At 51.8% G+C, this 24,517-nt stretch overlaps 4 protein-coding genes across 6 annotated transcripts; all 4 read right to left on the bottom strand.

Moving 5' to 3' along the window:
• Nucleotides 1-140: 140 nt before the first annotated feature.
• LOC307083354 (ceramide synthase-like) lies at nt 141-5,201 on the bottom strand. Of its 2 annotated transcripts, none has more exons than XM_079747207.1 (6): nt 4,801-5,201; nt 4,462-4,545; nt 3,847-4,048; nt 3,285-3,380; nt 2,357-2,466; nt 141-1,044 (listed from the first exon to the last, which is right to left on the bottom strand). In XM_079747207.1, exons 1-6 carry the CDS (start codon nt 4,932-4,934, stop codon nt 894-896), a joined length of 777 nt encoding a protein of 258 aa, XP_079603333.1. In that variant the 5' UTR covers nt 4,935-5,201; the 3' UTR covers nt 141-893. The 2 variants fall into 2 exon arrangements, with proteins under 2 accessions (XP_079603333.1, XP_079603334.1); XM_079747208.1 differs by having other exon boundaries at nt 3,847-3,967.
• A 527-nt stretch (nt 5,202-5,728) lies between these two features.
• Nucleotides 5,729-14,172, bottom strand: nlk1 (nemo-like kinase, type 1). Its single transcript, XM_079746262.1, has 11 exons — nt 12,999-14,172; nt 12,692-12,821; nt 11,464-11,519; nt 10,942-11,048; nt 10,000-10,085; nt 9,587-9,796; nt 9,233-9,334; nt 8,939-9,025; nt 8,354-8,552; nt 7,638-7,731; nt 5,729-7,499 (listed from the first exon to the last, which is right to left on the bottom strand). Exons 1-11 carry the CDS (start codon nt 13,304-13,306, stop codon nt 7,451-7,453), a joined length of 1,428 nt encoding a protein of 475 aa, XP_079602388.1. The 5' UTR covers nt 13,307-14,172; the 3' UTR covers nt 5,729-7,450.
• Nucleotides 14,173-14,567: 395 nt separating this feature from the next.
• On the bottom strand, nt 14,568-20,201 carry LOC307083157 (myc-associated zinc finger protein-like). 2 transcript variants are annotated; one of them, XM_079746966.1, is made up of 7 exons: nt 19,663-20,201; nt 19,189-19,327; nt 17,325-17,650; nt 16,795-17,060; nt 16,501-16,570; nt 15,717-15,888; nt 14,568-15,526 (listed from the first exon to the last, which is right to left on the bottom strand). In XM_079746966.1, exons 1-7 carry the CDS (start codon nt 19,693-19,695, stop codon nt 15,165-15,167), a joined length of 1,368 nt encoding a protein of 455 aa, XP_079603092.1. In that variant the 5' UTR covers nt 19,696-20,201; the 3' UTR covers nt 14,568-15,164. The 2 variants fall into 2 exon arrangements, with proteins under 2 accessions (XP_079603092.1, XP_079603093.1); XM_079746967.1 differs by having other exon boundaries at nt 16,507-16,570.
• A 412-nt stretch (nt 20,202-20,613) lies between these two features.
• On the bottom strand, nt 20,614-24,190 carry cdipt (CDP-diacylglycerol--inositol 3-phosphatidyltransferase (phosphatidylinositol synthase)). The gene is made up of 6 exons (XM_079745980.1): nt 24,004-24,190; nt 23,596-23,730; nt 23,135-23,288; nt 22,386-22,467; nt 21,474-21,555; nt 20,614-21,306 (listed from the first exon to the last, which is right to left on the bottom strand). Exons 1-6 carry the CDS (start codon nt 24,044-24,046, stop codon nt 21,167-21,169), a joined length of 636 nt encoding a protein of 211 aa, XP_079602106.1. The 5' UTR covers nt 24,047-24,190; the 3' UTR covers nt 20,614-21,166.
• Between the last annotated feature and the right edge of the window lie 327 nt (nt 24,191-24,517).

Genomic DNA, 24,517 nt, shown 5'->3' with positions numbered 1-24,517 from the left:
TATGAGCTGTAGACCATTAACCAGTCCCTCCAGTCGCTGGAGCGAGACGAACAAAGTCACATTTCCTTTGGTTTATTCCAGTTATACATCAGTTAGCAACAATGCTACTACTAAACAATGCTGTGGTATAATGTTTGGTTTCATACTAAACAGACTTTTAGGGTAACACTTCCCCTCTGGAAAAGAACAGTGGGCCCAGTAGGTAAACAAGATGGCATCTGCATGAATTCCCTCTTATAAAATAATATCTTATAATAATTAATCTTTTTGAACCCCAGCTCTATCCCTTGAGGTCAAAGGTCCAAGTCCACCTCAGTGTCTGAGTGTCTGACTGCCTGGGGCCGGAGACAATCTGACATGACTACGGTCCCAGGTTAGGGTCAAGGGTTCCAGGCCAGGGTTCCAGGTTAGGGTCAAGGGTTCCAGGCCAGGGTTCCAGGTTAGGGTCAAGGGTTCCAGGTTAGGGTCAGGGGTGAAGGTCACATCCAGGTGTTAGTTAGGGTGTATGTGGGGGGTTTTGGGTGCAGGTGGTGGTGCTGTCAGGGTGTAGCGGGTGGTGTTTGGGTGACAGCTGTGGTGTAAGGGTGTAGTGGGTGGTGTTTGGGTGACGCTGTGCTGTCAGGGTGTAGTGGGTGGTGTTTGGGTGACGGCTGTGCTTTCAGGGTGTCGCGGGTGGTGTTTGGGTGACGGCTGTGCTGTCAGGGTGTAGCAGGTGGTGTTTGGGTGACAGCTGTGCTGTCAGGGTTTAGCGGGTGGTGTTTGGGTGACGGCCGTGCTGTCAGGGTGTAGCGGGTGGTGTTTGGGTGACGGCTGTGCTGTCAGGGTGTAGCGGGTGGTGTTTGGGTGACGGCTGTGCTGTCAGGGTGTAGCGGGTGGTGTTTGGGTGGAGGCTGTCAGGGTGTCGCTGGGCGGAGCAGCAGGCGGAGGGCTCCCCTGCAGATGAGGAGGAACCAGTGGATCTGCAGGCCCATCAGGAGGCCGGCCCCCAGGTTGCAGGGCCAGGGCACCTCCAGAGGCACCCGGAGCAGGGGGACCCGCAGGTACCTGCAGCCACAGGAGGGGGCGCTGTGGTCAGCATGGTGACCTGCAAACACACCTAAAGGCTTCCTCATTCACAGCTCCTTAAACAAAGGTAGGGGCGGGGCCAACCTGCTGTAAGTGTCGTACAGGTAGGGGGCGGGGCCTACCTGCTGTAGGTAGTACAGGTAGGGGGCGGGGCCTACCTGCTGTAAGTGTCGTACAGGTAGGGGGCGGGGCCTACCTGCTGTAGGGGTAGTACAGGTAGGGGGCGGGGCCAACCTGCTGTAAGTGTCGTTCACGGTAGGGGGCGGGGCCTACCTGCTGTAAGTGTCGTTCACGGTAGGGGGCGGGGCCTACATGGTGTAAGTGTCGTACAGGTAGGGGGCGGGGCCTACCTGCTGTAGGGGTAGTACAGGAAGGGGTGGGGCCAACCTGCTGTAAGTGTCGTACAGGTAGTGGGCGGGGCCTACCTGCTGTAGGCGTAGTAGAGGTAGGGGCGGGGCCTACCTGCTGTGGGTGTAGTACAGGTAGGGGCGGGGCCTACCTGCTGTGGGTGTAGTACAGGTAGGGGCGGGGCCTACCTGCTGTAGGCATAGTACAGGTAGGGGGCAGGGCCTACCTGCTGTAGGCATAGTACAGGTAGGGGGCGGGGCCTACCTGCTGTAGGTGAAGTACAGGTAGAGGGCGGCGCCTACCTGCTGTAGGGGTGGTAGGGGCGGGGCCTACCTGCTGTAGGCGTAGTAGAGGTAGGGGGCGGGGCCTACCTGCTGTAGGTGTAGTACAGGGAGGGGGCGGGGCCTACCTGCTGTAGGGGTGGTAGGGGGCAGGGCCTACCTGCTGTAGGGGTGGTAGGGGGCGGGGCCTACCTGCTGTAGGGGTGGTAGAGGTAGGGGGCGGGGCCTACCTGCTGTAGGCATAGTACAGGTAGGAGGCGGGGCCTACCTGCTGTAGGCGTAGTACAGGGAGGGGGCGGGGCCTACCTGCTGTAGGGGTGGTAGGGGTTAGGGCCTACCTGCTGTAGGGGTGGTAGGGGGCGGGGCCTACCTGCTGTAGGCATAGTAGAGGTAGGGGGCGGGGCCTACCTGCTGTAGGCATAGTACAGGTAGGAGGCGGGGCCTACCTGCTGTAGGCGTAGTACAGGGAGGGGGCGGGGCCTACCTGCTGTAGGGGTGGTAGGGGTTAGGGCCTACCTGCTGTAGGGGTGGTAGGGGGCGGGGCCTACCTGCTGTAGGCATAGTAGAGGTAGGGGGCGGGGCCTACCTGCTGTAGGCGTAGTACAGGTAGGGGGCGGGGCCTACCTGCTGTAGGCGTAGTACAGGGAGGGGGCGGGGCCTACCTGCTGTAGGCATAGTACAGGTAGGGGAAGAGCAGCACGCGACAGCAGAAGAAGACGAGGATCATCAGCGCTCCGTTGAGGTTGTGGAGGAGGGTCTTCTGCTGCTGGAACTGAGGAGCAGAGGAAGAGGTTCTCTGTGCGTTCCACTATATGTTCTACGTTCTCTCTGCGTTCCACTATATGTTCTACGTTGCTTTGATATTTTGTGTTACTTCGGGTTCCCTTAATGAACCAATTGGAGCCCCAGCGGTGTGGCTGACTCCTCCTCTCCAGCTCGTGTATAAAGGCGGCGCTGTTCTCCGCCACTGGGGGGTTTATGGATCATTTTTTTATTGATTGATTGAAAAATTTATTGAACAGCAATTAGCAGAAGTGTTCAAAAGGATTAAAAAGCACAATAAAGCCCAAAGGCTTGTTTCCATTGTTGTCCTTTAAATGGAAAGGGTGAAAAAACACATGGACTAAAACATAGAGGACAAACACACAACACATAAATAAATAATAATAATAATTAAAACAAGAGATAAGTTCCCAGACAGACAAGTAGACACACAGATAGTACGATTAACCACATAAGCTGGTGGTCGGTTGTTCTACAAAACACTTCCTGTTATGTGCTGTATGTAAACGCGACATGTGGTTTGCCTGCTTCCTGTTATATGTTTTACAGTGTGTGCTGCAGAAGCTGCTAAGCTGCTGGAAATCAGCTTTATACTGAGTCAGGCCTGTTTTAAATTGTAACTTCGTTATCTGTAATTCTTTCCTAACACAAACACAAATAAAATAAATACAAATAAAAATGAGCCTGAGATAATTGTAATGGATAAAAATTCTACTTCAAATGATGCAATAGATGCTCTTATTAAGATGGGATAGGTCTTATAAAGGGGTGAGAGATGTTATTCATGTGTGATGTGAGAGAAGATACCTGGATCAGAACCTTCCCCAGACAGACGAAGGGCGTGCTGAGCTCAGCGAGGAAGAGAACACCCTGGAAGAAGTCCCCCCTCCCCTGCCTGCAGAACTGGGGGGATAGAGAAACTGGTCAGGCTCACTCTGCAGGAGGAGGCCGGTGTCTAAAGACATTACACAGGTCTGATCTGTCCTAGACGCTGCAACACATACAGCGTTTAGGAACGATGAGAAGCAGAGCCATCATGGCTGCCTCTCCAAAGCCTTTCCCACACCACGCCATAGCATGGAAACCACGGAAGGCTCCGCCCCCCGAGGCTAGACTCCACCCCCCCAGGCTAGGCTCCACCCCCAGCCTAAACTCCATCCCTCAAGTTAGGCCCCATCCCCAGGATAGGCTCCACCCCCACGATAGGCTCCACCCCCCAGCCTAGACTCCACCCCCCCAGGTTAGGCCACACACCCCAGGATAGGCTCAGCTAGTTGATTACATCATTGACTCCCCTATCGATTAGCATTGACTACATATAGGTCCGGGTTGTTTTAAGTAAAACGTAAATAGTAGTTGTTGTGGTTACCAGAGAGGCGGGGCAGCAGGCCAGCACCATGAAGAGGTGGTGGAGGACCAGAAGGAGCTCGCGGCGCAGGTAGCCCCCCACCCCAACCCTTCCCTCGTGACCTTTGACCTGTAGCCTGTGTCTGTAGCAGAGGAACATGGTGTAGATGTCGAACACAAAGTAGGGCGTCGCAAAGACAACGTAGGACTCTGAGAGCCAGTGCCTAGAGAGACGTGGGGGGGGGGGGGTCGGAGGGAGGGGGGGAGAGAAGAAGTGGGGGAGAGAGAGGGGGGGAAAGAGGGGGGGGGGAGAGAGGGAGAGAAGAAGTGGGGGAGAGAGAGGGGGGGAAAGAGGGTGTAGGGGAGAGAGGATGGGGGGAGAGAGAGAGGGGGGGAGAGAGGGAGAGAAGAAGTGGGGAGAGAGAGGGAGTAGGGGTGAGAGGGAGTAAGGGAGAGAGAGAGAGTTGTCATTTCCCTGGCAAATGGGTAAAGCTCAGACTTCATTTGACTAGCAAAACAAATGGCGACCTTCTTGCAGCTATGAACCTTGGCTCATTCCTCCCATCTCCCCTGGTCTTAAGAGACCCCGCAGATTAAACGATGTTAGATGATCTAACCTGCACCAACAGGAACTCACCTGTCCCTCATCACGTCCTCACAGGAAGTGACGATGATGACGCCAGCCGAAGACGCCATGATAGCCTGGACCGCCGACACGGCCCTGATACACATAATATAAACAAATACTATATATATATATACTTTATATATGATATATATATACACACTGCCCTGATACACAAAATATAATATATATGTATATACACACACTGCCCTGATACACATAATGTAAACAACTATATATATATATATACATGTATGTATCTAAATACATATATGTTAATTGTCTAAAATGTGACTATTTATTTGATGGCCTCTATGTGTGTGTGTGTGTGTGTGTGTGTGTGTGTTTTACCGGGCCGATGCAGTGGTAGCGTCTCCATGGTTACAGCCCAGCTGTGTGAGTGTTCGCTTGAAGAAGAAGAAAAGTCCGGGAAAGAAGAGACACCCTCCCACAAGGATAGACCAGCTGTCTGTCTGCCTGTCCATGCCTGTCTCCGGCTCTCCCTCAGTCTGTCTCTCTACTTCAGGCTCTTCATCTCTCCATCCTAAGTGCTGGCTGTCTCTCTCAGCTGCTATATACGTCTGTCTCTCTCTCTCTCCTCTTCTGTCTGTCTCTCACTCTGCTTCTATATGTCTCCGTATCTATGTCTGTCTGTCTCTCACTCTGCTTCTATATGTCTCTCTCTCTCTCTCTCGGTCTGTCTCTCTCCTCTTCTATATGTCTGTCTCTATATGTCTGTCTTTCTGTTTCTATGTCTGTCTCTCTGTTTCTATGTCTGTCTCTCTGCTTCGGTCTCTCTCTTTTGTGAGCAGCTTAGAGGGGGTGTGGCCATCTCCTCGAATGGCATCCTTAAGCTTTCAGGTCTTGTGTGTTCTGATTGGCTGCTTGGTGGCTAGAGGCGGGCTGGCTGGGCTTAAATGTAAATACCTGCCAGCTGGTCTACCTGTCAGATTTATCTACAGAAAGACAGGCAGAGAGAGAGACAAGAAAATACAGGAGACAGACAGGTTGAGCAGACACCCCTGCTGGAACTTAAGAGAGCGATTAGGATTTAGAGGGGGTTGTATGTGTGTATGTTTCAGTCACGCGACCATCATTAACTACCATAAGCTTATTTAACTAGCCATCTATTGTTAACTTGCTTCATTACCTAGACAACTAGCATTAGCCAGGTTTGTTTAACTATTGGACTACCTCTAGTTAGCTTCATAAATTAGCTGACGACCGATAGCATTTAACACAATCTGAAAACTTGAAAATCAAGACATACAAGTGGGTATTAAAGATTCCAGTGTCTACTTTTATTCATGGTCCACTACTTTAAATTCTAAACATCGTTTTTTAAGAAATTCAAGTATTTGTTGGGAACAAGTCAAACATCCTGCTGCTAAAACGTTAAAACAACATCGGTTTCATATCGTAAAACAAAATATCAAGAGGACTCTTTTTATACCCGAGAAGAGGAAAGAAATCTGAGGCTGAAATAAGCAATAGTTTAGTTTGTTGGATATGATGCAACTTCCAGATAACCAATAGTTTAGAAGACGTAACTTCCAGATCACCAGTAGGTTAGATGTTAGATGTTGACGTCTAAGTATTGGTAGTTTAGAAGTGGTGTTGAGGCGTGATGATCAGGGTGTGATGGCTGTGGTGACGTTGAGCTGTTGGCTGTGAGCTGTGGGGTGAAGCTAGCAAGCAGGAGTGATGCATCATGTCACACGGTGGGGTCATGTCTTAATCCTAATACAGCTAATGCAGAGGTAAGGGGGGGCGGGAGTTACCCTCTAAAAACACAACTACCAATTCAAAATCAAAACGGATCAAACATCAAACTTACAAAACGGGTCCAGAGTAATATCATTTCCTAAAAGATGAATAATTAAATAAAAAAGGACCACAACATGAATGGTATCGTCCATGTGGACACCGCTGCTCCGGGGTTGTGGGGGGGTACACATGCAGCTATACAGAGCTCAGGCCCTACAGCGCTCCTAGTGGTGGGAGGGCAAACTATAGCCACGGTCACGCTCGGCTTCGTGAACCAGGGAGGTCAGGGGTCAAAGGTCGATGAGGTGGGTCTCGGGGAAAATACAAAAGGCTAGAAATACACAGCGGGGCCAAGCCATGGGTCCTGGTCCGGGGGGGGGGTCTATAGTTTAAACTGTTCTACCTGCTTCTTCACACACACACACACACACACACACACACACACACACAATAAATTAAATAAAAGCATGATCTATTGAGACCCTTCCCTCTACACGTTAAGCCACGCCCTGCCTGGCCGCTCCCAGCCAATCACAGAACCTGTTTGGCATGGCTGAAGTCGAGGGGGTGGTCTCTGGAAACCTGGAGGACCTCTGTTAGCCTAGCCTAGCTTAGCACTAGCATTAGCGCTAGCGTCTCAAAGACAATGTTCAGACCACAGACCGTTACCCACAATGCACCAGCGGGTCTCTCTGTAGCATCCGTCAGCCGGTAGGGGGGGGAGGGGGAGGGGGAGGTCCTTGATGGGAGTTGAGGAGGAGCGCGGAGGAGGAGCGCGGAGGAGGAGCGCGGCGTTCTGCTACATGGGGCGGCTAACACAGTGCTGCATGGGGGCGGGGCATGCCTCGTGCGCCTCCTGAGGGAGCAGGAGGAGGAGCGGCGCCTCCTGGGTCCTAGTGCTCCTCCTCCTGAGGGAGCAGGAGGAGGAGCGGCGCCTCCTGGGTCCTAGTGCTCCTCCTGCTGGAATGACTTCAACACCACAAACACTACAGTTTAAACATGAGGAGGAGGAGCTGGCGAGGAGGAGCAGGGGCACCTCCTTCTTACAGGTGTGTGTGTGTGGGACTCAGTGTGTGTGTGTGTGTGTGTGTGTGTGTGTGTGTGTGTGTGTGTGTGTGTGTGTGTGTGTGTGTGTGTGTGTGTGTGTGTGTGTGTGTGTGTGTGTGTCTGCGTCGTCTTTCCAGTGTTGGTTTGATGGAGGTTTCCCAGAAGCCCCGGCGGTATCGGCCCCTCCTCATCTCTCCTCCTTCCTTGACACCTTGGAAGAGTGCCACGCCGTCGACCTGCACACACACACACACACACACACACACACACACACACACACACACACACACACGTTAAATATTGAACTGAATGTTGGCAGGTCGGCCCTCTTCCAGGCGGTGGGGGGAGGAGGAGGAGGAGGAGGAGTTCCTCACCTGATGAAGGTCTTGAAGGCGGCGCTCTGGGGGTTGATGCAGAGCGGGACCCTCTTCCCCTGCTGGTGCTCCGTGATGAAGCGGTGGATCAGCTCTACGGGAGAGAGAAGCGCCGTTAGCCACCGCTAGGCTACCAGCTAATAACCTTACCCGCAAGGCTCAGCTAACCTTGCTAACTGCTAGGCTGAGGTCTCATCTTACCACCGCATTAAAGTCTCAGCTAACCTTGCTAACCGCCATGCTAAAATCTCAGCTAACCTTGCTAACCGCCAGGCTAAAGTCTCAGCTAACCTTGCTAACCGCCATGCTAAAGTCTCAGCTAACCTTGCTAACCGCCATGCTAAAATCTCAGCTAACCTTGCTAACCGCCAGGCTAAAGTCTCAGCTAACCTTGCTAACCGCCATGCTAAAATCTCAGCTAACCTTGCTAACCGCCAGGCTAAAGTCTCAGCTAACCTTGCTAACCGCCATGCTAAAATCTCAGCTAACCTTGCTAACCGCCAGGCTAAAGTCTCAGCTAACCTTGCTAACCGCCATGCTAAAATCTCAGCTAACCTTGCTAACCGCCAGGCTAAAGTCTCAGCTAACCTTGCTAACCGCCATGCTAAAATCTCAGCTAACCTTGCTAACCGCCAGGCTAAAGTCTCAGCTAACCTTGCTAACCTTCATGCTAAAGTCTGAGCTAACCTAGCTAGGCGCTAGGCCGCAGCGTGTACCTTTGCCCTGCCAGACAGACAGCAGGCTGTTCTCGTAGCTGTGGCTGAAGGGCCGCTCGGCGGGCGGCTCGAAGTCGCGGGTGTAGACGCGGCCGCTGGGCACTGAGTAGCAGCACTGGCACATGCAGGTGTGGTAGCGCAGCCGGCCCTCGTCCAGGTAGGGGTGGGACAGCGCGTCGCTGCCGGAGATACGCTTGGCCTGCAGGGTGGAAGGAGAGACCGAGGACGGGTGAGACATGGAGGGTACAGGGGATGGAGGAGTGGGGTGATGGAGGAGTGAGGTGATGGAGGAGTGAGGTACAGGTGATGGAGGAGTGAGGTAGAGGTGATGGAGGAGTGAGGTGATGGAGGAGTGAGGTACAGGTGATGGAGTGAGGTGATGGAGGAGTGAGGTGATGGAGGAGTGAGGTGATGGAGGAGTGAGGTACAGGTGATGGAGGAGTGGGGTGATGGAGGAGTGAGGTGATGGAGGAGTGAGGTGATGGAGGAGTGAGGTGATGGAGTGAGGTTATGGAGGAGTGAGGAGATGGAGGAGTGGGGTAATGGAGTGAGGTGATGGAGGAGTGGGGTGATGTGGAGTCTCACCGGGTCGAAGACCAGCATGCGGCAGAGCAGGTGTACGGCCTCGTGCGTGGCCGCGTCCGACAGCATGTAGAGCACCGACAGGGAGGGCTGGGGTCAGGGCAGAGGGCAGAGGTCAGAGGTCAGAGGTAGGGGGTCGGGGGTCAGAGGGTGCTCTCTCTCGTGTCCTCTCGCCCCCCAGCAGGTTCCTATCACCACAGGCCAGGGAGAGACCCCGAGCCGGTCTCTCCTGTCCACACAGGCCGCGGTCCCAGGTCGTACCGGTTTGTGGGGGTCACGGGGGGGGGGGGGGCTTACCGGTTTGTGGGGGCCTCTCAGGATGTGGGCGCGGGCGCCCTCGCAGGCCGAGGCCATGGCGGAGAGGGGCGGGGTCCCCAGCAGGTCTGTGATCAGGTCCAGCTGGAACAGGAAGCACAGGGCGGTCAACAGGAAGCACAGGGACCTCAACAGGAAGCACAGCGCGGTCAACAGGAAGCACAGTGCGGTCAACAGGAAGAACAGCATGGTCAACAGGAAGCACAGTGTGGTCAACAGGAAGCACAGTGTGGTCAACAGGAAGCACAGTGTGGTCAACAGGAAGCACAGCGCAGTAAAGGAGGAGGAGCACTAGGACCTATACTGTTTATTTAACACACACACACACACACACACCTGCTGGATGGGGCTCTGGGCCTGGAACAGGATGCGTCGGCCCAGCAGCTCGGCGAAGATGCAGCCCACGGACCAGACGTCGATGGCCGAGCCGTAGTGGCGGCTGCCCATCAGCACCTCGGGGGCGCGGTAGTACTGGGTCACCACCTCCTGGGTCATGTGACGCGAGGGGTCGGGCTCCTCCACGCGGGCCAGGCCGAAGTCACAGATCTGGGGGGGGGGAGGGGGGGGGGGGGGGGGGGGGGCGCAGGCGGAGTCGTCAGTCAACATGACAACAACAACAACAACAACGTGGTATTATGTGAACTGATCCATGACTTTGTTTCGTTTAATGCTTAAGGAGGGACGGTGACGTGAACCCAGGTTGGGTCAACCTAACATAAAACACAGGGTGGGTTGCCAGGTTGGGCTACCTTGAGCAGACAGTTGGAGTTGACCAGCAGGTTGCCAGGTTTGATGTCTCTGTGGAGGATCCCAGCAGAGTGGAGGTACTTCAACCCTGGGAGGTAAGGAGGGGTACGACAGGAGTTATTAACACAATACTCAGTATGAGATGAGTATTGTTATTGACACATTACTCAATATGATGAGCATTGTAATTGACACAATACGTAGCATGAGATGAGTATTGTTATTGACACGATACTTAGCATGAGATGAGTATTGTTATTAACACAATACTCAGTATGAGATGAGTATTGTTATTAACACAATACTCAGTACAAGATGAGTATTGTTACTAACACAGTACTGAGTATTGAGTATGAGATGAGCATTGTTATTAACATAATACTCAGTACAAGATGAGTATTGTTATTAACACAATACTCAGTACAAGATGAGTATTGTTATTAACACAATACTCAGTATGAGATTAGTATAGTTATTAACACAATACCCAGTATGCGATGAGTATTGTTATTAGCACAATACTCAGTATGAGATGAGTATTGTTATTAACACAATACTCAGTACGAGATGAGTTTTTTTATTAAGACAATACTCAGTATGAGATGAGTATTGTATTTGACACAATACTCAGTACGAGATCATTAATGTTAAGTTACTCAGTATGAGATTAATTTGTGCTAAAATACTCAAGGTGTTGATAGGAGCAAGGAGAAGGCGGGGGAGTTGGAAGAAGGTGGAGGAGCTAGGGGAGGTGGGGGACCTAGGAGGAGGGAGGAGGAGGTGGAGGAGCTAGGGGAGGTGGGGGACCTAGGAGGAGGGAGGAGGAGGTGGAGGAGCTAGGGGAGGTGGGGGAACTAGGAGGAGGGAGGAGGAGGTGGAGGAGCGAGGAGGAGATGGAGGAGGTGGAGGAGGAGGTGGAAGAGGAGGTGGAAGAGGAGGCCTACCTCGGAGGATCTGGTAGAGGAAGACCTTGATGTGGTCGGTGGTGAGCGGTTGAGGAGACACGATGACCTTGTGGAGGTCGCTCTGCATCAGCTCTGTGATGACGTATCTACCAGCCCGTCAAGGTACACACTGTGCTACACACTGCTACACACAACACGCTGTCAAGGCACACTGTACTACACACACAACACCCTGTCAAGGTACACACTGTGCTACACACTGCTACACACAACACGCTGTCAAGGTACACAATGTACTACACACTGCACACACAACACCCTGTCAAGGTACACACTTTGCTACACACAACACGCTGTGAAGGCACACTGTACTACACACTGCACACACAACACCCTGTCAAGGTACACACTGTACTACACTCAGGGACAACAATGCGAGGCCGACTTGCAGAGAGAGAGAGTGGTAGAGAGAGGTCAGAGTGCAGAGAGAGAGAGCAGTAGAGAGAGGTCAGCGTGCAGAGAGAGAGAGAGAGAGCGGTAGAGCGAGGTAGTGAAGGATACATCTCCTCGAAGCAGTCGATCTGTGGCGGCTGCAGAATGTCCAGCGCAGACAGAACCTGAGGAGACAGAGACACTCAGACTACAGCTCCCATGATGCACTGGGACAGGTCACCATCTCTCGCTGGTCGGGGTGAGGTTTGGGTTACTTGTGTCATAGTAATGACGGTGGGATGATGGGGTCATGGTAGGGTTATGGAGGTGATGTTGGGGTCATGGAGGTGATGTTGGGGTTATGGAGGTGATGTTGGGGTTATGGAGGTGATGTAGGGGTTATGGAGGTGATGTTGGGGTTATGGAGGTGATGTAGGGGTTGTGGAGGTGATGTTGGGGTTATGGAGGTGATGTTGGGGTTATGGAGGTGATGTAGGGGTCATGGAGATGTGATGTAGTGGTTATGGAGGTGATGTTGGGGTCATGGAGGTGATGTTGGGGTCATGGAGTTGATGTTGGGGTAATGGAGGTGATGTTGGGGTTATGGAGGTGATGTTGGGGTTATGGAGGTGATGTTGGGGTCATGGAGGTGATGTTGGGGTTATGGAGGTGATGTAGGGGTTATGGAGGTGATGTAGGGGTTATGGAGGTGATGTTGGGGTCATGGAGGTGATGTTGGGGTCATGGAGGTGATGTTGGGGTCATGGAGGTGATGTAGGGGTCATGGAGATGTGATGTAGTGGTTATGGAGGTTTGATGTAGGAGTTATGGTCAGGTTTATATCTTATTTCTCAAAAATAACACGTTCTTTCTGCAGATTCTAAATCTGACCCCCTCAGCGTGGCTCTTTGGTCCTCTGCTCTAACTGCTTCTCCTTCCTTACATCCTTTCCTACATCCTACTGGGACACATGACTCCTCCCAGACCCAGAAGGCTGAATCTGGCCTGACTGCAATTAAGAGACGGGCCGTCTCAAATCTACTGACAGCTCAACAGAAGCTGCTACACCAGAGGCCTCCTACGGTCCGCCTGTCTCAACCGGAGGACCCCCTGATGACCCCTGACCCTCCATCACTGTAAGTGACTCATTACAAAGGATTTTAACTTTTTTTTTTTAATTTTGCTTGCAACACTACCATGTGTAAATTAGGCCCCCGTTGTAGTCCTATCCTTTCCTGGATGGAGGGAACCCCCAGTAATAGTTCCTTCTGGCCCGTTGTGGGGGGGCTGGTAACAGTGATTACGTTGTTACACCATAACGTTGCCGGTGGGTGACGTCGGGGTGGTGGAGCCTTACGTTGTCGTGTTTGAAGAAGCAGAGCATGCGCAGCTCTCTGAAGACCCTCTTGCACGACACCAGGTTCTGGAATACGTTCGGCATCTTCTTCAGCGCTACCTTGCGGCCGTCGCGCGGGTCCGTGACCGACCTAGTTGGGCGGGCAGACACAAGTCAACCGTCGGGTCCGTGGCGACGTTGTACCAATCAAAGAAACACTTAGGAGGGGGGAAATGTTGATTTAAATATTGGCCCATTTAGTTTACGACGTATATAACACAAGCACTAATGTTAAAAAAAAAAAGAAACTAAAAGAAAACGAGTTTACCAGACAACACCGAAGGCACCGTAGCCGATGGGCCGGTCCGGCTCCATCTCCGCCGGGCTTGGCACCTCGCTGGCCGGGTTGCTGTAGGGCTGCGGTACCGCCGCCCCACCACCCGTGCTTCCACCAAGAGACGTCGGGTGACGAGGCGTCCCCGCGGGGGCCGTGGGTCCCGTCAGGCACGGCGTGGCGCTCAGGCCGGTAGACGGGGTTCCAGTAGACGTGTTAACGCAGAAGTACTTGTGGCCCAGCTCAGAGCCAGGGAACAGGTTTCCACAGACCGCCTGTCGACCTGCCCCGTGGAAGGCCATGCTCACCTCCGGACCCCCGAACTCAGCTTCTTCGCAGACCACCCCGACCTATTCCCGGCTACTGGCGACTAATGCAACCGATTGCTTCCACATGCATGACGAGGATGATCAGTTTTGTTTGCTTATGCAAAGGTCAGACGTTATGTCCAGCATCGTTTACACGACGTCAAATAATGAACGGGATAAAGAAAGTGGAGGCGTTCGGACTCCGGGGACCAGTGGGTCGATGCTGGCTCCGGTTAAAAGCAGATGAGGAGCCTGGATTACCGGCCGCTGCTCGGCTGGGTCCCGCTGAACCACCGTTAGGGACTTAAAACAACTTTGATTGACTTAGATCCAAACTGCCTTCTGTTTTGCTGCTGTGTTGTGGTCGGGGTCCTGACCAGCTATGATGCTAACCAGCTGTTAGCATGGAGCTAAGCTGTAGCTGTGACCCATAAAGCCGCCGCCGGCCGTCTATCGTGACCTATATCTCTGCAGCTCTCCCCCTGCCTCGACCCACACAGCCCCGGACATCACGAACCACCGGCCTCGTTTCTTCTGGGGTGGCGGCTCAAAAAAAAAAAAATCTGATGTGCGAAACAGGAACAAAAAGCCAAAGTTTCCAGCCGGTGGATAATCCTGCAGATAGCGTTAGCCTCCTGCTAACAGCTCTGATCCAGTTAGCTTAGCTGAGTTCACTAGCTGGCATCCATGTCGTCATAACCACTCGAGTGCGGCTTTCTTCCCAACCAAGTATAAAGGAAACGGGTCCGTTTAATCCAGGGTTGATGTGGACAAGAAGCGCGGGCATGTAGAGTCAGATGCGCCTGGTATGGAGAGCAAGATGGGCCGGGTATGGAGCAGTAGATGGCCGGGCATGGAGAGCGACGGACGGCTGGAGGAGGAGGAGCTCCCCGTTGGGGGAGGGTTGGGGTAAACAGCCACAAGCAATTGGAATCATTCATGATTATCGATATGGCATTATTACTCTGTTGGCCTCATTGGCCTAATCACTTTTTAATTACTAAGTTGGTTCTAAAATCTATCTATCTAAAAATATTTTATTCTGTTTTAATTTCTATATTGTATATAGCCCACGCTCCTTAATTTAATATCCATGTATGTTTCTATTTTTTCACATTGCATCTCATTTCCTTCACTTTCCATATACAACTCTGACTAACGTAATATTAATTCATTTATTATTTGGCAATAAGACTCAATAAGAACCATAAATGCATTTTTAACTGCCTTTTAATACAGTAGTACGGCGCTATGCACTATGCATCAAATACACTCAATATAAGCAGCACAGATAGAGAAAATATCCACAAGGTAGCTCACATACGACATGAACGTCCACAACGAAGACCGTCTGAATCTACCGAGCACATTCGATGTCCGGGAAAATATACATTTCATGATCATAGCCTTATAAAAATGTTTATATACACGATAACGATATGTGGTTGATACTGGAGTAGATTGGTCCTTCATGTTGGAGGAAGATGTAGAGGAAGGTTTGGAAATGGTTTGTTGCCACATTGGTAGCAGAGTAACAAAGAAATTAACGTTTAGTACCTCCTCGTTTATTACATATTTTAACAGAAATATCAGGCCAAAGATAATAAAACCACGAAGGTGTGACCAGCCCTGAAACAAGATTCATGAGTTCATCACGGAACATGTGTGGATGGTAACGGTGTGTGTGTGTGTGTTAATACTGTTGTCTCCATGGAAACGGGACACGCCCACGTGGCCGTGCCGGCAGGACCAACAAACAAATGTAATCTCAGCCCAGAGGAGGAGGAGACGGCACCTCCCTGCCCCTCCTCCTGCTCCTCCTGCTGCTCCTCCTCCTGCTCCTCCGGCGCCGCTAGCTGTGGGTGGAGGAGGTGTTGATGCTGGAGGTGTTGATGGAGGAGGTGTTGATGGAGGAGGTGTTGATGCCGGAGCAGTCGCTGACCAGCAGGGCCACGCTGTTGCCGCTGGTCACCGTGACGGCCATGCTGGCCCCGCCCCCCATGGCCCCGCCTCCGGTGCTGGAGGAGGGGGAGGAGGTGGGGGGCGGGGGGGCGTGGGTGCCCATGTGACCCTGGAGCTGCGTGGCCGTCTTGCACTGGACGCCGCACAGCTGGCAGAGCAGAACGCCCCCCCCGCGGACCCCCCCGCTCTCCTTCCACTCCTGGCCGTGGTGCTTCTGGGCGTGGACCCGCAGGTAGGTCAGGGTGGTGAAGCCTGGGGACACACAGAGAACCTTCACCTGGGCACACCTTTCACCTGGCCTAGGTGAGGCTCATGGAGCTCTCCTCACATGAGAGGAAATGAGAGAGAGAGAGAGAGAGAGAGAGAGACCATGACACTGCCTGGGCTCCCTTCTCTCACGCTCTCTCTGCTGTGTGGTTGCTATGGTTACAGTTGGACGTACTGCGGTTGCAGAGGTGGCAGGCGTGGTGCTGCGATTGGTTGTGGACCCTCATGTGGTCGGTGATGTAGGCGGCGGACAGCAGCTTCCCACAGATGTGGCAGGGCACCTTCTCCTCGTGGCGGATCAGGTGAGCGCGCAGCCGGTCGCGGGTCGCGAACGCAGAGGAGCACGTCTGCACAGACACACGGGTTCAGAGGAGCTCTGCAGTACTACTACAACCCTACTACTACGACACTACTACAATAACACTAAAACACTACTACGACACTGGGGGGACGTGCAGCGTCTGGCCTGCAGGGGGAGTATGGGCAGGTTGGGAGCGCACCGGATCGGCTGGGGGGATACACACTCCCAATCAGGGAGTGTGTATTTATGTGCCTGCTTTGTTTTGTAGTAGGGAACCGGGAGCAGAGAGAGAGAGAGGGAGAGACCAAACGCGATCCCCAGCAGAGATCCCCAGCAGGGATCGCAGATCGTGGAGCGCTGAACGCGAGGACTCTCCCGGACTTTGTTGATTTGTAGTTTCAAGCCTCTGTTCTGTTTTGCTTTTCACTGAAATAAACGAGCTCCCAGTGAGGGACGACAAACTTGGTCTCCGCATGCTCACTGATCCTGCTACAGACACTACTACAATACTACAACACTACTACTGCCATACTAGAATACTACAGAAACCAGATTAAAGGTAGACCATTAACACTAAGAGACAGACAGACAGACAGACAGACAGACAGGCAGGCAGACCTGCAGTCAGACAGACAGAAAGAGAGGCAGATGCACAAACGTTTACTGTGCACTTGAAGGGTCTCTCCGTGGAGTGAACTTGTCTGACGTGGCTGTTGAGGTGGTCGGGTCTGGAGGAAACAGAACACCCCAATGGACTTGAATGCTCTGAGAGTTACATTGAGAGTTGGCTGTGGTGTGGTTTAAGCTAGCAGCTTAGGGTGTAAAGTGAACCGTTAGCTTTGAGGATGTATATTCTAATAACTGTAAGTTAAATTGGCTGAGAGCTGTTACTTTCTTGTCTTGTACATAAGGGCGTGTCCTCCAGGCAAGCAGGGGGTGCTGTGGGCTCTACCTGGAGAAGGCCTTGGCACAGTGGGGGCAGATGTAGGGCTTCTCCACGCCCCCCTGGTGTGAGCGGACGTGGTAGGACATGCGGTCCTTCCTCTTGAAGCGCTGCTGGCACACGGGGCAGGAGTACGGCTTCTCGTCCGAGTGGGAGAGGCGGTGGCGGTTCAGGTGGTACACGTCCCGGAAGGCCTTCCCGCACGCCTCGCACGCGTGGTTCTTCCTCACCTGGCAGGCCGCCGCGGTCACGCTACGAGGGGGACTCGGGGAAGTCTGAGACATGAACATAAAAATAACTCAAGTATGTACGGCCAAGAAACACCCTCCATCCAAAGAGAGGATCAGGACAACAATCACACCAGACATTGGATGGATCCATGTTTAGGTGCAGTCTAGAGTAAGGGTTCAACGGCCAGCACAAAAGCACTTGGTTCCAACCCCACTGTCAACAGTCTACCAGTAGGCCTCCTGGAGCCAGATGCCCTGACCCCTACCTGCGCCTCCCTGCCATGGATCCGATCTGAAAGCTGAACTCACCTGTTCCAAGGGTCCCACCACCACCAGAGCGCCCTGGACGGGTTGAGGCGGTGCTGCCATGGTTACGGTGGCCGGGGCGATGGACACGGCGAGGGGTTGCGCCTGCTGGTTGGAGCGCGACGGGAGGGGCGCGGGGGCGGCGGCGGGAGGCAGGGTGAGGTGGAGCAGGGACAGCGGCACCGGCCCCTTCTCCCGGGCGGCGCGGTCCTTCATGCGGACGCCCGTGTGGACGGACTGGTGCCGCCGCAGGTTGTAGCTGTTCTTGAACTGCTTGCTGCAGGTCGCACAGATGTGGGCCGGGCGGCCGACCTTGGTGAGAGGCTTGACTGGAGAGAGAGACGGGGGGGGGGGGGGGGGGGGGGGGGGGGGGGGGGGGGGGGGGGGGAGAGAGTCAGAGAGAGAGAGGGGGAGGGGGGGAACTTAGTAACTCAGAACTATTTAGTCTGTCAACATCATATTCTGTATAAATGGGTAGAGTGACGTCGTCTATTGGTTTGAATATTTTGAGGGCGTAGATCTGCCCTTTCCAGAGTTACGCCTCCGGGGAGATATTCTGAACCAGCTGCAGAATCCTTATTTGGTACGTTGGAGACTTTAGTGACCTCCTCTCTGCAGCCACGGAGCCCTTGAAAACTTGGAATGAAACTGGGATGAATCAATGGTGGACACGACTCCTCCCCTATGAGACGTGACTCCTCCCCTATGAGACGTGACTCCTCCCTATGAGACGTGACTCCTCCCCTATGAGATGTGAATCCCCCCTAATGAGACCAGACTCCTCCCATAGGAGACGTGACTCCTCCCCTATGAGACGTGACTCCTCCCTGATGAGATGTGACTCCTCCCATATGAGACCGGACTCCTCCCCTATGAGATGTGAATCCCCCCTAATGAGACCGGACTCCTCCCCTATGAGACGTGACTCCTCCCTGATGAGATGTGACTCCTCCCCTATTAGACCTGACTCCTCCCTCCAGCCTCAGTCTCAACAGGACTCAACATTTCTGGCATTTGGGGAGTTTGTTGGTTTTCCAGAAGTACTCTGTAGTGAGATTGACTCAAAGCCCAGTATATCTCATGTTGCTGCCCCCTACCTAGAGGTCCAGGGAGGCTTAAAGGGTAATTCCGGTGTAAAATGGATTTGGGATATCTATTGTTTGATAACGAGTTGAAACGTTCGTTTTGGAGCACAAAATCTGCATATAGACGCATTCTTCAGTTGGCTGTTTTTAGCCGATTCTATCAAAACGCTATAAACTTGGAACGATGGGGGCACTGGTTATGGTAAAAACTAAATCGCTATTTTAAACCACTTAAAAGGCTAAAAGTAGCTTGACACTTCTTTGGTAGTATAATAAGGGTCTTAACATATAAAATGAGGCATTGAGAATGAAGGCTAAAATGATGCATTTATTAAAAAGGACATTTTATACACACAATACCATCAGTAGATCACCCGTCGACACCCCTTTTGTTTTTAAGACTCGATAAGTAGATTGGCGAACACAGAGTTTGCGTGTTGCTGACGGATGTCACAATCTCTGTGTTCGTCAATCTACCCATGGAGTAGGTCATAGCATTTCCAAGGTTATAGCGTTTTGATAGAATCTGCTAAAAACAGCCAACTGAAGAAAGCGTCTATATGCGTTTTTTGTGCTCCAAAACAAACGTTTCAATTCGTTATCATACAGAACATATCCCAAATCCATTTTACACCGGAATTACCCTTTAAGCCGCACAGTCTACATGGGCCACTAGTGTGATGGTGAGGTCATGGATCTTGGTGTGGATTTCAAGTCAAGATCTTACCCCAGCTTGAATGACCTGTCTAGCCCTACATGACCTGTCTGTCTCTCTGGTCTACCTGCGGGGGGGTCCTCGCTGAGGGCTGCCGTGTCCACCGTGGAGGGGGGTGGGGCCAGGTGGTCGTCATGGGGACTGGGGTTGGAGCCACTGAGCTCAGGCAGCATGTCTGCTTCTGATTGGCTCTGAGCAGGAGGCGTCTGAGGAGGGGAACAGGAGAGGAACATCATATTATATTATAATTACATTTTAGATACAAACTTGTTGTATCTAAAATATATTATGACTTTTATAAAACCTAGTTAATCCTTCACTGATAGTGTGTAGAATAATATAGTTAATCCCACCTCTTGACTAATGTTAGTGTATTATTTAACTTTATGAATCCCAAAGGTTAGTCAATAAAATCCTGTCTCCTACAGCGTTGGGGAAGGGAGTTGGGCTCCCCTCCGTCCTGATCTCCTCCCTCCCACCCTCCCTCCCTCCCGTCAGACCCCCCTCCCTCCCGGATCACAGACCGGACATCGGGGCTTACCTGGAACAGGAAGTTACTCCAGGAGGTATCCATGGCAGGTGTGTCCGGGCGGGTCGATGAACCAATCAGTGTCGGGGAGGGAGCACAGACGGAAGAGAGAACATGGAGGTAGACCGCTGGACCTTAGTACACCGGTCCTATGCGGTTCTAGGGGGACGTGTTAGTAAAATCAGATGAATCTGATTGTAATGTCTTCTACTTTCTGTTCTTAATGTGATGTCTACAGTCGGTTATATCGGTGTCTTAACATAAACCTGTTCTGAACAAAGATCACGTGATGCATGCAAAATAAGATGACAATGGAAAAACGATTAAATGATGCAATTAAAATGTAATCATGCTCATCAGCAGCGTTGGGGAAACCAGTCTTTTATTGCGATAGCTCCAAAAGGCCGAGACGATGGATCCAAAGCCTCGGTATTGCGTAAACCTTGTCCCCCAACTAGAGACCTCCTCGTCGGGCGTGATCCGTGGCTCCGCCTCGCCGTTTCAATCGAAAGGGTGACATCTTTCTATTTTTTTTTTAATTCTCGCTCTCCCTCCCACCCTCACTGTCTTTCTTCCTTTTCTTTTTTTATCTCTTCTCCTCTCTCCCCCTCCGGTTCCCCCGCCGCGGTCCCCCTCGTTTAAAGGGAAAGTATTTGGTGCGCCTCCTCCTCCTCCTCTTGTGCCGCACCGCGTCCCTGCCGCGTCGCCGCCGCGCCGCCCCCGCCTCCTCCTCCTCGTTGGCCGACAGATATTCACAATCCCGAGGAGCTCGAAACCAAATCAAACCGGGCGCCGTTTCCCCGCCGCGACCCGTTCTGCCGCACCGCAAACGACCCGCTCCCCTTATCACGCAGACCGCCCGTCGGTGCGGCGCAGCTTTAACATACCGCGTCCGCCCGCGTATTAAAGCTGAGGACGCGCGCCAGAGCAACAGCTGGATCAGTGACGACACATGTGTTGATGTAAACACGGAGCCGTCACTCGCTGAGGCTTTATTATGCATGTGAACACATTAAAACACAACGTAACCCGCTATTCTAAAACATATCCGAGGCATTTTACAGAACAGTCTAATTGAACTGTTGTTATGGTTACGGTCTGTTATCTTTAATGATGACACTGTCACTCAAACACCTTCAGTTTGGCATGGAAAGGAATTATTTGAAAGTGGAAGTACAGCACATTACTATATATATAATATAACAAGTATAGTTCTCTCTACTCTTCAAGCTGATCCTAACAGCACATCACTCTTTATAACATAACAATAACATAATATTAACGCTGTGTCTTCAAGCTGATCCCAACATGACGTGGGACTGAGGACCAGAAGGAGCACAGGCGGTACATCTATACATCTGAATGGATACTTTATTAACTCCACACACACACACACACACACACACACACACACACACACACACACACACACACACACACACACACACACACACACACACACACACACACACACACCTATGACCCCAGCCCACATCTAGCCACGCCTCCTCGTCTCTCATTGGTCCTTGACGGCCTGTCTCTCAGCAGCGTCCAGGGCGGCCATGTTCTGGGCGGCGGTTATCAGGTGCAGAACGCTGATCCCTGACTTCAGGAGGCAGATGATCCCGCACACACCTTCTAGGACCAGCATCCACACTGAGGAGAACACATCAGAGAGAGATATACACACACCTTCCAGGACCTGCATCCACACTGCAGACAACATATCATATATATACACACACACACACACTTTATTACAACAGTAGACCTAGCAGTATAATAGAGACACTAGTGGACTCCAGTGAGCCAGTAGATCCTACCTGCTGGTTCCGGGGTGTGGTAGAGGAGGTACAGCAGGCAGAAGAACAGCTCGTTGCCCATACACATGACGAACAGCACCGGCTGGAGGGAGACGGGGTTAGCGCAGCGTTAAGGTTAGCTAGACCTACTGCTCTAGAGAGAGGAACAGACTCATAGCTCTAGAGAGGAACAGACTCATAGCTCTAGAGAGAGGAACAGACTCGCTGTTCTAGAGAGAGGAACAGACTCACTGCTCTAGAGAGAGGAACAGACTCATAGCTCTAGAGAGGAACAGACTCCCAGCTCTAGAGAGAGGAACAGACTCGCTGTTCTAGAGAGAGGAACAGACTCACTGCTCTAGAGAGGAACAGACTCATAGCTCTAGAGAGGAACAGACTCCCAGCTCTAGAGAGAGGAACAGACTCACTGCTCTAGAGAGAGGAACAGACTCACTGCTCTAGAGAGAGGAACAGACTCACTGCTCTAGAGAGAGGAACAGACTCACTGCTCTAGAGAGAGGAACAGACTCACTGCTCTAGAGAGGAACAGACTCACTGCTCTAGAGAGGAACAGACTCATAGCTCTAGAGAGGAACAGACTCATAGCTCTAGAGAGGAACAGACTCACAGCTCTAGAGAGAGGAACAGACTCACTGCTCTAGAGAGAGGAACAGACTCACTATTCAAGAGAGGAACAGACTCACTGCTCTAGAGAGAGGAACAGACTCACTGCTCTAGAGAGAGGAACAGAATCACAGCTCTAGAGAGGAACAGACTCATAGCTCTAGAGAGGAACAGACTCACTATTCTAGAGAGAGGAACAGACTCAGCTCTAGAGAGAGGAACAGACTTTTAGCCTGGCTTTAGAGAACCATAGAGACTCGTAAATTCTGAGGTCAGGGTGAACTGAGTGAGCACTGAGTGTATACTGACCTTGGAGGTGTAGTAGAGTCGAAGGGCCGGGTTCCCCGACAGGTCGATGCTCTTGTGGCTGGTGGAGCCCTTCATCATGGAGCTGATGAAACACAACATCTCAACATCTCATAATCCTCTGGTCTTATGAACACAACCTCCAACAGGGCAGACACACCTATACAGGCATGTCTCACTTGCACAGGTGTGTCTCATTTACATTTACATTACATTTAGGGCATTTAGCAGACGCTTTTATCCAAAGCGACTTACAATAAGTGCATTTGTTACAATAAGTACATTTGTCATAAGAAGTGAAACAATATATCACTGTTGGTACAGTAAAGATGTTCATAGAACCAAGTGCAAGTATAACAATCGTTAGGCTAACCCAATCCCCATGTAGAGCAATGATAGCAGCTACTGTAGATGCTACACAATTAAGTACCTTGAATAAGTGCAATGTACAAGTGCCAGGACGTACAACATTCAATGGTGGCTTTGCATTGGTTTCTATGCAGAGTCGAGGTGAACTCTCACCCACACAGGTGTGTCTCACCTCTACAAGTGTCTATTACCTGTGCAGCGGTGTGTTACCTGTACATGTGTGTGTCGTACCTGTGCAGCAGTGTGTTACCTGTGCAGGTGTGAGTTACCTGTGCAGGTGTGTGTTACCTGTGCAGCAGTGTGTTACCTGTGCAGGTGTGTGTTACCGGTGCAGGTGTGTGTTATCTGTGCAGGTGTGTGTTACCTGTGCAGGTGTGTGTTACCTGTGTAGGTGCAGCCAGTGGCTGGAGATGTCGAGGCACATGCTGATCTGGAAGAGGAGGGTGTAGGAGGGGTAGAGCAGCGCCAGGTTGACCAGGAGACACATGGTGGCACAGCGGTCCGTCAGCATGTCCAGCATCGCACCGAACTTAGTGGCTGTCAAGGTTACAGGAAGGACAATGAGCATCAGCATAAACATGGTAGACAAAATGAAAATATGACTCAAATACAGTCAGGAATATTCATTTGGAACAACACCTATAACACAGATATGAAATTAAAGCAGTGGTCAGGAAGACTACCGGCTGAGTTTCTGGGTTCAATCCCCAACGTTCAAAGCCTACCTGGAGCCCCTGGGCCTGGAGCCCTTAGCCCTACCTGGAGCCCTTAGCCCTACCTGGAGCCCATACCCCTCGCTGGTTGTCGGGGGGGGGGGGGGGGGGGGGGGGGGTACGGAGCTCACATTGGTTGAGGGCGCGCGCGGCGTGGCCATCGAAGGCGTCCAAGAGGCCACTGAGGAGGTAGCAGAACGCCGCCGGGAGCGGACAGCACGGCATCAGGGCGAAGGAGAGGAGGGCTAGCACGATACGGGCATACCCTGGAGGAGAGGAGAGGAGGAGAGGAGAGGGGAGGAGGAGAGGAGAGGAGAGGAGGAGAGGGGGAGAGGAGTAGAGAGAGGAGAGGAGAGTGGAAGAGAGAGGAGAGGGGGAGAGGGGGAGAGAGAACAGGTGAACAGAAGAACAGGGGGAGAGAGGAGAACAGGAGGAAAGCGGGATGGAGGAGGAGAGGGGAGCAGGAGGGAGAAGGAGGAGAGGAGGTTAACTTAGTTATTTCAGCACCAACTCAGCTCCTCATACAGTAGATTACTTACCGATCAGATTCGGAACGAAGAGGAAGATATTGTCTCCCGCCATCCTGTCTCAACACAGCAATAAAACGAATAATAAGACGAATAATAAACTGTAAAAAAGCGAACAATAATTTAAACTAGTAAACGGATTAAACTGGTTGTTGGTTTTGTCGCCTCTTTTTGCGTCTCTCACACAGGAAATGTCAGTTTCCGACGAGTGACGACAGGTTTCCGGTCGAAGCCGGTTGGACGAGACGTTCTGGATGACGGGAAGACACGCCCACTAAGAAACACCAACGAGCTTTTGACGGAAGAAATGTGAATTACATAAATATATCTATATATATAGAGAGATATTTATATATGTATTCAAAAAACATTATTTTTATAGGATTTACACGTTGGTTTTAGAACATATATTTTACTAAGGCTTTCAGTCATTAGTAATTCTCTTTTGTTGCGGACAATAGAGTGTATTGTTGTATCATATTATATCATGGATCGACAGGAGGACTTATCGGTTTAGGTTAAACAT

Source organism: Pollachius pollachius (genome assembly GCF_949987615.1).
Source record: "Pollachius pollachius genome assembly, chromosome: 11".
Lineage (NCBI taxonomy): Eukaryota > Metazoa > Chordata > Actinopteri > Gadiformes > Gadidae > Pollachius > Pollachius pollachius.
The sequence above is the reverse complement of the archived record's forward strand: the minus strand, read 5'-3'. Positions and strand labels throughout refer to the sequence as shown.